The sequence below is a fragment of the Pogona vitticeps genome, chromosome 4 (assembly GCF_051106095.1).
Source record: "Pogona vitticeps strain Pit_001003342236 chromosome 4, PviZW2.1, whole genome shotgun sequence".
Lineage (NCBI taxonomy): Eukaryota > Metazoa > Chordata > Lepidosauria > Squamata > Agamidae > Pogona > Pogona vitticeps.
The window spans coordinates 194540683-194552898 of NC_135786.1; the positions used below are offsets into that span (position 1 = coordinate 194540683).

Genomic DNA, 12216 nt, shown 5'->3' on the forward strand with positions numbered 1-12216 from the left:
AGTACTGCACAATGTCTCAGATTATAAAGTGGCTCTAAATTCAGAATACAAAAATAAAAGTTACAATAATACACATTTTTACCACTGTGTGGCCTCTGAAATATCACACAGGCATCAGGATGCCCCCAGAAGAAAGGAATTGTAAAGAATTTCTGAGTACTGTCTACCTGGAAAATCCTGGAAAAGGATTGTCATGACTCAGAACTGACTTCACCATCATCATCATCAAACTGCACAGATGGAAGGGATCCAAGGATCTTTATAGCACACAATTATTATTCTTATTTTTAAAACAGATTTTTGGAGAGGCATGATTTAAATCAACTCTTTTCTCTGTCTGCAGCTCACTGGTCCATACTATACTCTTCCAAAGAGCTTCCTGTCCTTCAGCACTGGGGTCACTGGGAAGGTTTCAGCAGAAATAAAAGAAAACCAAGTTCTATTTGAGAGATGAAGTGAACCCATAGCATGGGACTCCAACTCCCATTAGTTCCAGTCCACAAGGAAGAAGAGAGGTGGAGTTTAACTAATCTGGAGGGCCACGGGTTCTTCTTTCATGTTGTAAATCAAATTAAGAATAATAAAGTAATTCATTACAAGGCTAGAGATAACTGTAAGTAATTACTTGTAATTACTTCCTGTTGAGGTAACACATAATTTAACTAGTTACAAAATTTGGTATAATGAATAATACCTATTTTACCAGATGTAGCACATAGTACCTTTTAAAAGTCACATTTCAAGACTTTATCTTGAATTTTAGTATCAGAATTTTACACTAAAGGGAATTAAGAGGTACTTCCATTTTTCTGGCCTGCCAGTAAAGACAATGCAACCACACTAATAATAACCAAATGCTGCAGCTTTGTTGTGATCAGAGCAACAATAAAAAGAACAGCAAATTGTTGGTCAAGGAGTAACAAAACAAGTTCTTTTAAAAGTATAATGCTCTGTGCTCTGGTTCTGCCTCAAATATAACTATTTGGGTTCATAGATCCAGTTCTAACATATAAAGGTGAATGGTCATTTTAACACAGTCCTGTCACTGACTTGCCAAGAATTCATCTCAGGCCTTGTTTATAGGGCAATAGTTCAACATATGTGTTGGTGAAAGGGGGAATTGAATTAAATTAACTCCAAGTGGTTTTTGATTCAAATGAGGTGTCTGAATCAGAGTTTGCATTCCATTGGAATAAACATTTAATCATTGTCAGACACGTGCACTCTCTCTCCAACCCAAGGCTTCAATTCAGAGAGGCAGGCAGGAGGGTGTATGAGCATGTGTGCGCGCCTGGAGGAGGGAAATACAATAAGAAACAGCCAAACAAGCCAGCACTTAAAAAGCTTTTGCGTGCACAAAGGTGCCTTGTGAGAGCTGACGCACGCAGGAGAGCCTGGTGGCACATGTTGCAAATGTGCAAACAAAACACATGCACACACAGTCAGGGTGAAGGAGGAGACTGGCTGGCTAGAGTGGGGGAAGAAAGAGACTGTGGTGGCATTTTGCCTGCCTGCCTGGCCGCCTGCCTTTCAGCCACCAGTTCCAGGGTTTGCATGCTGGCTCAGTGAAGAGATGCCTCCTTGGGTTGATCATGCCTTATTCATCCCCATCCCCACCCCCACTTCCCACCCCAGGACTGGAAGATTTGGATGAGAGGGCAAGGAGCTTCTGCAGGCTGCATGGCAGTTGGGCATCTCCCCCATTTCCTGTTTTTAATACAACAACAAAAGGAGCAAGTGACTGCAAGAAAGCCAGTGGGAGGGCTACATAAAAACGGATGCGGGCGCGGCATTCACACAGAGCAGATCAGTTTCAATTAATCAATTCCCCATCCATTTCAAAATAAATGGAACTCTAGTGGAAGAATTTTTAAAAAATCACTGCTGCTCCAAAAACATGATTCCCCATCAAATTGATATTCCCTTATATTTAAACCATATATTCAGCCATGTTTACAGCAGCTCAAAACAGGTGAAGCCAAATTTAAATGGGAGGGAGCAATTTAATTGCCTTCTCTGTTTAACAGTTTTAAGTGGCATTCCCAGGGACTGAACTGGAGGTCTTCTGCCCGAAAAATATGCACCATAATGCTCCCTTTCTCCAGAAAGGTAGTTTCCATCTGTCATTCTGCACTTACCAGCTGAAGTGCAATATGAAATAGCTGCTTCTGGTGTGCTAGGGACTGTGCTAGTAGAACTGGGAACACTTGGATCAAAAGTGATCCTGCCCATCACACTGTCTTAAAGAGGGGGTACAAGACAATGGGATAATGTGGCATGGGACATAAACTAAAATAAACGTATTAGTATAATTGCTTTAGCATTGGCAATACAAAACAATAAAAAGTACTCTGCATTGTCTGTGAATTAGACATTGTAAAATGCTTTCTTTATTGGGCAAAATAGCATAATGCTTCTGAACTATCAGCTTCGAATTTCATAAAACTCCATGATCCCAATGTATATGATATTAAATGGAATTGTATTTGTGAAGGCTTTCACGGTCGGGATCTAATGGTTGTTGTGGGTTTTCCAGGCTCTTTGGCCGTGTTCTGAAGGTTGTTCTTCCTAACGTTTCGCCAGTCTCTGTGGCCGGCATTCTCTGTGGCAGGCATCTCTGAAGAACAACCTTCAGAACACGGCCAAAGAGCCCGGAAAACCCAGAACAACCATTAAATGGAATTGATTCAATATGTACCTGTTGGGGTTGGAGGTAAGATTGATTTGACAACCCCATGATACAAAAACATCAAAGAAAACAGGGCAGTGAAAAGTGCAGAAAAACTATTGGTAAAGAGGGAAGAGAGATCCTGGATCCAACTCAATGAAAGAAGTCCAGCAGAATTCATGTTTTTAAAAAATGCAATAATAGAATATGAAACGCAGAAGAAAATTAATTGCGTCACCATCTATAAAGTACAATGAAGTGTTTACAGTGGATTTTCTTCTGGCTTGAACAGTGGGCCAAATGCCTTTAATGCTGACCAATAAAGGTTTCTCTCTGTCTTATGCTGGCTGCAGGGTTCCTTCTGTTGATTAAGAGATCCTAGTGCTTCTGAGAACATAAGACGGCACTGATTGTATTCCTTACATTCTGATTGACATGGGGATAAAACATAGTCTCAGCTATACAGATATAAAATGAAATTTATTGCTTAAACTGATTGTTCCAAATACAAGTGGCATTTAAAGTGTTCCAATTTCTACTGTCAAAAGAAAGGCATGGAAAAAGCACTACCTCTTTCTATAACAAACCATTTCTAAAGTATTTTTAAAATTTGTTTGCTAATAAAATAGCCACAATGTATTTAGCTTTTTGTACACATAAAAGATGCTGAAAAGCACAATGGTCTAATGAATTATTCAAAATCACATCAAATTGCCGTAATTCATAACTCACCATACTAACCCAAAATCTCTAACTGCAAAATAAATTGCTATAAAAGAATTACTTCTGATCTCATTATAATTGAGATTCATAGCAGTCAAAATCCACTGTTTTAATGCTATGTTAATATAACTTTAAAGAGCTTTTTTTTTCTCTTTCTGCCTTAGATGATATGGTGAAAAAAGGATAGGACATAAAAGACAATCAGAATAGATAATATTTAATGTTCATTTTGACCATGCACTAAAAGCTGAAAAGAAATATTTAATAAATGTAGGTAATATTGACACCCTGTTGCTTTCCTTTTTTAAAAATCAGTAGCTTGATCGCTGTTACCTGGAGTCACTGTATTGCAAGTAATAGTACATATGATCAAGATGTGCCAAAGAGAAGAAGAGAAAGAGAAGAAGAAAGAAAAACCTCCAGAAGACCACCAAACAGCCTGAAAAACCCACAACAACCATCAGAATAAAAGAACCTTAACAATACCAGTCTAAAGACCAGGCAGGCTTCACAAAAGCAGTCAGACGAATAATCTTGGCCTTCCCCCTTTCCTACAATGCAGCTATGTCTCAGATGCTTGTATCTGATAGAAAACTGTTCAGATGTTTGGCTCAGACTAGGTAGATTAATGATTATGCAATAAAGAACTAACCACGACTTGGAAAGTTTATTGTTTTAGACTACAGCGCCCAAAATCCTTCCGCCAGCAGATGGACATACTTGATCAGTAACTGTGGCAGTTGTAGTCCAAAAGAAGTAATTTGCCCAGCTTCCAGAATTAACACATGCGTAAACACTGTTATTGAGAAAGAAAATTACTATCATCTATCAGCCCCACCCAAATAAATTTCTTTTTGCTATGTTACGTCAAGCGGCATCTGACTTACGGTGACCCTAATGGGATATTAGCAGTATGTAAGATATTTAAGGACCATTCTTACCAGTGCTGCCCTCAAGTGAGTTTCCATGGCCAAGTGAGGTTTTGAACATGGGTTGGTGCCACTGTTACTTTCATAGCTGGCCAAGCTGAAATGGAGAGACTTTACTAAATGGTACATTATGGAGAGTTGACTCAACTGTTTCCTGGTTACAATGTTTGCTTCAGCCAGAGATGGACCATGAAGAATCTCCAGATTAGTGGTGGGACCTTACCACTAGTAGGGCAGCAAAATTCACTGTCCAATGCCAACTGAGGTGGGCATGCCCCTCTGCCTAATGGGACAGTCACCTTGGATGAGAACATGGGCTTTAATAATTGGCTGCACAAATAATTTTTTTTCCCATTTTTGGGCTGTCTCATCATAGGGTTTTCATTCAGAAGGGGTTTACCATTGCTGCCCACTGCTCAGTACTAACAAAAGTTAGTTTGAGTGTCATCGCCCTTGCCTCCTCCACCAGTGTCATTTTCAGCTACCAATGCTGCCCAACACTTGCTAATCTTTTCTAGCCAGGAATCAATGCTTTTCTGTAGGTAACGATGCACTGCTTCTCTATGGCACATATACCTGCATTTTGTCTTGATTATGGCAGACAGCACGCAGTGGTCTTAGGTCATGCATGATGGACAGCCTGGTTGGGTCCTACTTTTTCCTTGAGCCAAAATGCCACCCTGAAAGGAATTAAGTAGACTTAATAACCGCACACTGTGCTTCTTTTATTTGCAACCCATCACTTTCTACTCCCTACATTTTTTTTACAGAAAAAGAAGGTAGTAATTAATATATAGTGAGATAGCAATAGTTATCACTGCAATCTCAATATATATTAATTACTATGGTTGGGGAGGCAGCTTGAACTGAAATTGTTAGGGTGATGTGACACCCTTTCTCTGACCAAAAGTTGCCACTAAAAAGCAATTATTTTACAAGTTCCTCAGTCAAAAACTCCAGCCACAGTGGTGGCTTAGTATAAAGTTCCTCTCCATCCTTTATGACAGTTCCTTGGGAATATGGGTCTCCCTGGCAAATAACTGTGCAAAGTGTGAGACAAATGGTTGGCATATCCTACCTAAACAGTACCATCAATCTTCTCATCTAGTGTGGAGCCAGAAGCAAGTGTACTTATTTCAGATCCTTCAAAAACTGTTGAGGTGTTAAAACTGGAAACTACACAAACTATTTGTTAGACTAATACTCTTGAAAGAAGATCACCCAGAATCCTACAGACAAACTCAACTAAAAGAGTCTTGGGGGTCCTTAAAGAATAACAGGTTTTATTTAACAAGTTTTTTCTGATCTGCAAGCCACCTTTTCAAATGCATCTGGCATTCAAAGCAGCCCACAAAATAACGTGGTTAATCTTTAAGGTTGTCCGGCTCTTAGTTTTGTGACAACAGACTACAGGCTGAATACAAGAGGCTATCCCTCTCGAAATCTCAGGCAAAAAAGAAGAGGACCACAGAAGACACTGAGGGGCGCAGTTTTTGTTTTTCCATTGATCTCGATCTGAGGAGGAATGCCTTTAACGTCTGTCTGCCGTCACTTTACATATACACATTACAGCCTGGGACGCGGATGAACCGCTTAGCCTCCGGAGATCTTGCAGCAATTAATAAGACCAAATGGGCACCGGAGGACCTGAAAGTGAATGAGGATTCTTTAGCCTGGAAGTTTTAAGGACAAGGAGGGTAAAGTTAGCAAGATCTGCAGCCGAAGATATGGTAAAGTTAGCAAGATTTGCAGCCGAAGACATCGCGCTTGATTCTAGACACAACAAAGCCATGGCTGCCGAGGGAGAGCAGCCGGAGGAGCGCGGCTCGTCAGCTGCCTCAGCGGAAACCCCAGGCGCTCACCGTGTGCAGCCGCTCACCCAGCAGCCGCAGCAGCGCCGCGCGCCTTAAGGAATGCCGCTGCCAGCCAAGACTCGGAGAAACCCGGGGCAGCTCGTGGATCGGGACAGGAGGGCATCTCGCCTCCACGTTTTGGCAGGACTCGCCGCTCTCCGCCCCGGCGACGAGCCGTCCTTGGCCAAAAACGCAGCAGCAAGAGCTGGAGACACACTCTAACCTCCAGATCCTGCCTACAACTTCCATTCCGAGCAGATTACGCAGCATCCCTGATATCTGAAGAAGTTAACACCAAATCTTTGATTTGAGTTGGCCATGGCTGCAACCCCACATCCACCCGTTTCTCACGACGCCCCCAGAGCGAAGTAAGCCAAGGGAGAATCAAACTTTCACCCGGAGTTCCGATGAGTTCAGTATTGTGGCGACGGTTTTAGGGATCCTGAGCATCTCCAGAGGGTGACAGCTTATCCAAGCCGTGCCCAAGCTCAATGCGTTCACCTGGACCAGGTAACTGGACAGTTCTGGCACAAGAGAGGTAACCTGCGCCCCTCGGGACATTGTTAGACGCCAAGAAGCTGGTAGAGACAACTCCCATCATCCTGTTGTGTTTGGGGCTGTCCAACCACAACAGGATGATGGGAGTTGTCTCTGCCAGCTTCCAAACAGGTTCTCTCCTCTCTTCTTGGTCCTTTGTGTGCTTCATCCCAAACCGGAGACTAGATGTTCAAAGGGAGGGAGGGAGGGAGAAGAATTTTGACCACTTGGCCAGGCGGAGATGCACCTGGTTCCTCGCGCTAACACCTGGCCCTGCAAAGGCGATCTCATTCACTGGCAAGGAGCAACGGGGAAGAGGACGAAAGAAAAGGGAAAAAAAAAAACCCTTTGCCTCCTTACCTGAGTGTCTGGAAGAGGTGAAGAACCTGGAAGTGTGCCCAGATACTCTCTCCCTGGAAGAAGAGGAAGAAGAGGAGGCGGAGACCAGCCTCGCTTCTTGATCCACAGACCCCGAGGGGGAAAAGGCGCCGCCGTTGGTGTAGCGCCGGGCGATCACCCGTTGTGGCCCGACGGGATGAGGATGCGCCTGGTGGCGGCTGCTGCTGCTGCTCTCCGCGAGGGCTTTGAGCAGGAGCTCGAGCAGCGTCTTCTTGTCCCCGGCTGGGAACTGGGGCTCCCTGGCCCTGCTCGGAGCGCCGGCGCTGCTGCCCTCCACCCGGGTCCCTCCCGAAGGGAAGAGGAGGAAGAAGAACAAGGCCGGCAGCGCGTGGAGGTGGAGGTGGTGGTGGTGGCGACGGCATTTCTTGGGCCGTGGCATCTCTCGGCCTCCTGAGGGAAGAGAGAGAGAGAGAGACGGCGGCAGGCGCCCGGCGGTTAGCCTCCTGCCCCTGTGCGCCCTCAGCTATCCCCACATGCTGAGGCCGGCGGTCGCCCCGCAGCCTGGGGGCGAAGAGAGGAAGAAGAAGACGACGCGCCAAGCCGGGTCGGAGCGTCCCTTAAAAGGTCGGCCTCGGCGCCCCCCGTCTCGGGATTGGTGGCAAAGGCACGTGCGGCTGCCGGCGCGCGGGAAACAAAAACAAAACAAAACCAGAAGCCGAGCTGCCTCGGGGTCGCTGCCTCACTGAGGGGTGGGGTTGGGGTGGGGGGTGGTCGGCCCTTCTCCTGCTTCCTCAGCCGGTCGCCGCGTGGAAAGGGCGCACCTGCTAGAGAGGACGGCCCAGACCCACCGGGGAGCGCGGGAACTCTCAGCCCGGGCGGCTGCTTTGAGCTGAGGTCTGTAAAGTGTGAGGGAGGTAGCGAGTGGGGGGGTCGGGCGGGGGGAGGAGGAGGAGGAGGAGGGGCTGCTCCTTTGACTGGTCCCGCCGCGGCTACCCCGCCCACCGGGCCGGCACCGCCGCTTCCCTCTTAGAGCCCGGCTCCCTCGAGGGCACATTTATAGACACGGATTAGGAAAAAGGTATTAAGCAAGAGACGCATATTACAATCCAGGGGCTTTAAGGCGGGGGGGGGGATTTGCTCGGCTTTCTTTCTCAGGCGCTCCTGAGGGCTTTAACAGAAAAGTTTTAAGTTTGAGCTGGACACTAATTAGTCGCGCGGAGGAAGCTCTTGTCTCCTCTTTCTTTCCTGGAGGAGAATTAAAGCGCTCTCCATCGGCGTTGCTTCGGATTCTCGGGGCGTGGAGTGGATTAATGCTGGGCCCCATGGCAGAAGTTCTTCTGGGGAGGAGAAGGGTTGAGGCAAAATTCCCCCCCCCTCCTCCTTAGCTACATTGAAACGCGGAGCAGTAATGTCATCTCTATTCTGGCCGAACAATGGTTTATCTATTCAGACTTCGATAGAGTGGGAAAGCTGTCCACGCTACCAGCTGAAATTTATTGCCAGACCTGGAGGCAATCTGTGTTCCCTTTTCAGCAGCTTCTGTTAAAATCGATTTTTTTACAACATAACAGCTTTCCCACAGAAGGATGTTCCGAGGGCAAAATAACGCAGACACGTACTCCTGATTAAAATAGGAGTGGTCCATTTTGTCTATATATGAGTTCATGAAGGATTCCCTCGCCGCCCCCCGTTTCTTTTTCATCTTCTGTTCTGTTCTTTTCTCTTTTTTTAAATGCCATCCCTCTGCCACACAAACGGCTTGGGTTCGGAATCACACGTTTTAAAAAGAGGTTTGAAAACCAATCTCGACGGACTAAGGCTCCCACGCTGGGACCTTAATACCCCTAAGTAAGCTATTCCAAATATAGCGAACAATTAGGATTAAGAGGAGGAAGAAAATTGATGCAGTTACTCACAAACCCCCCATTCGAGTTCTCTCTCTTTCAATGTCTTTTGCCCCCCAAATTTAAAAAAAATCAGCAGAAAAGGAACTTTCTCCCCACCACCAGCGCCGCAAAACTCTTCCCATCATACTCTTGCCTGGACAGGTATACTCATTGGAAAGCTACTGAGATCTTCACGCTGTCCAGGTTAATCCCAAGAATAGGCGTATATTACACATCAAAAGAGACCAGCGATCAGATCCCATCCCTCCCTTTCAAAGACACAAAATGTCATATAATCGAGAGAGTAAGAAAGCATAAAAATCAAGTAAATAAAATCTTCTCATTCTACAGATAAAGGCAAGGAAAAAAGTTTACCGTGCAAATGTGCCTCGTGGCTTGGAGAACGTTGACACGCGTTGGCTTCCCTCCCCCAACACTGCAGTGTTTTTGTCAGCAGTCCCTCAAAATTTGGTTCTGAAGCAGTCGCGTGGAAGTAAGAGCCATACACTTGGCTTATATAGCACCCTCGCTGCCTGTCCATTGGAGTGCTATTGACTTCAGGTGGGTGGCAGGCAACTAAGCCCTCTCTTAATCATTCTTCTTCAGCTCAACAAGGGTCTCCTCCCTCCCTCCCTCCCTCCCTCCTTTCTTTCTTTCTTTCTTTTTCTTTTTCATGACAAACTTCCTGCTCCCCACTTGTCCCCCTGAGGAGACCAATTCAGAGCCATCAATTGAGATGACTCTCAGCTACTTGTGAAATTAGATTGTCACACAGATTAGGGGCTGTACGAGACTCATATATTTGTAGTGTCTCTTTCTTTTTTAGATGAGGACTCCCAAATATGGATGATTTAGGGACCATGTCGGAGTGGAAGGATATGCAACAAGAAATTTTTTGGGGTGTGTATGTGTCTCTTTCTCTTCTAGAACTAAATGAAGGCCTCTTCTGCTTCAAGTAACAATTTGGGTAAAAATAGCTCACAACAGCTGAGTCCGCTTTGGGAGAAAAGATGGTCAAAAATCCAAAAAACTGTATGTTAATATCTGGGCATGTCAAAAAATGGAGACTAAAAGTTTGTGATCTGGCTTGAATGGCAGGCAACATATTGCAGTAATTGTGTTAGTTTGCCTAGTGTATCATAAAGGGATCAGAGAGGCTCATAATAGCCACAGTTCAACAAAGAATTAAGACCATTAAAAACCATTGAAATCTATGAGCATTTAAATGAAATTAGAAATGTCTGCAAAGGAAATGGTATATTATAGGTATATACTGTTCCCTCCTTTGCTGGAGGGAAGGTGGAGTGCCACAGGACATGAAAGATGCAAACATTGTCACATTGTATAAGAACAAAGGGGCGACTGTAATAACTGCTGTGGCATCTCTCAGTGTTGTAGGGAAGCTATTTGCCCATGTCGTGCTGAAAAGAGTCCAGGTGCTTGAGAGAGAGTCTATCCAGAATCACAGTGTGGATTCCAAGCTAATAGATCCACCACTGACATGGTATTTTCCCTCAGACAGTTGCACGAGAAATGTAGGGAACATAGGGTTAGCAGGGACGGCCTTTTTAAAATACTTCCCAAGATTGGATGTCCACCTCGACTCCTTAACATCATCAGGTCATTTCATGAGGAAATGAAGGGCATTGTAGTTTTTGATGGCTCAACATCAGATCCCTTTGACATCTGAAGTGGAGTGAAACAGGGCTGTGTCCTCGCGCCAACCCTTTTTGGGATCTTTTTTGCTGTCGTGCTGAAACATGCCTTTGGAACTGCAACAGAAGGTGTCTATCTCCGGACTAGATCAGATGGAAAGCTCTTTAATCTCTCAGAGGTCTCAAACTCAATTTACATGGGGGTCGCTGGAGGCAGAGTCTTGGTGAGGCTGGGCCGCATCAGATTTTCTGCCAAGCAGAGCAAGAGACGAGGAAGCCGCCCAGGAGTTTCCTTAGCCCGGCTGGGGCTCTGAGAAGGAGGAGGAGGAGGAGCGCACAAGTCCTCATCACCGGCCACGGCCCCCTCTGGCTCCTTCTTCACTACCAGCAGCAACAGGAGGAGGCTGAAGAAGCAGAGAAGGGAGGGAGCGCCAGCAAACGCCTAGCCGGGGGGGGTAGGACATAAAATAAAAAAAAACCCTCACAGAATCGCCTTGCCAAAGGAGAAGCTGGCGAGTGAGGCGAGGCTTTTTTTGACTCTTGACTGCAGAGGACGCGTGGGTGCTTCAGGGAGGCAGACAAGGCAGGGGCCACAAACTATCATCCACCAGGCCGCAAATGTCCCCCGGGCTGCATGTTTGAGACCCCTGCTCTAGATTGAGAGTGAGGACCAAAGTCCAGCTGAAATGCATGCGGGACTTCCTCTTCACTGATGATGCAGCTGTTGTTGCCCATTCTGCTGAAGACCTCCAACAACTCATGAATCATTTTGGCAAGGCCTGCCAAGACTTTGGATTAATAATCACCCTGAAGAAAATACAAGTCATGGTCCAGGGCGTGGACTCACCTCTTTCTATTACCATCTCCACACAAGAATTGGAGACAGTTCATGACTTTGCGTACTTTGGCTCAACAATCTCTGATACTTTCTCCCTAGATGTCAGCTGAATAAACACACTGGCAGCTGCCATGTTCTCTAGATTCACAAAGAGAGTCTGGCTTAATAAGAAGCCGACAGCATATATCAAGATCCAGGTCTACAGAGCCTGTGTCCTGAGTACACTCCTGTACTGCAGTGAGTCCTGGACCCTTTGTGCACAGGAACAAAGGCAACTGAATTGGGAGCCTGTGCAGTACTTTCCTTCCTTCACATTTTCTTCTTTCTTATGCTAGGGCATTGTGACAGCCACCTTCTAAAAAGTACAAAGCTGAAAGATTCTGAGACAATATGTTCTGAGAAATTTTGTCTGAAAACTAGTAGTCATTCTTCAGGATTCAAAACCTTCCTTGGAGCTTCCCAAATGTTACATTTTGGAGACATTATTCTAAATACATTTTGTTCCAAGTGCTGTAGGTGCTTATAATACAGCTTCTTCCATATAAGCTCTTTGGCAGGTATGAGCGACAGCGGTACTATCTGTTGCTCCAGGAAAAAGTGGTGAAGCTAGTACTATGCCATAATTGTCACCCAGTCTTCCAAAAGTTTTGTTTTTCTAAGAAAGAGGATTACATTTTCTACCTTATACTGAGGCTTTTAGGAATTTCTTTTGGTAATGTCTTTGAGCTAACCACAACACTGGAAAGTGGCCAAGAATGTGACATTTCCAAACCTGCCCCCTTTTTTCC

The 12216-nt window shown here is 45.3% G+C and overlaps 1 protein-coding gene across 1 annotated transcript in view; it reads right to left on the reverse strand.

Moving 5' to 3' along the window:
- Positions 1–7633, reverse strand: part of ALKAL1 (ALK and LTK ligand 1) — a 57968-nt gene extending 50335 nt beyond the window's left edge. The window contains exon 1 of the mRNA XM_020795981.3: positions 7071–7633. Coding sequence (XP_020651640.3) covers positions 7071–7488 — 418 coding nt within the window. The 5' untranslated portion in view covers positions 7489–7633. The remainder of the gene's footprint in view (positions 1–7070) is intronic.
- Between the last annotated feature and the right edge of the window lie 4583 nt (positions 7634–12216).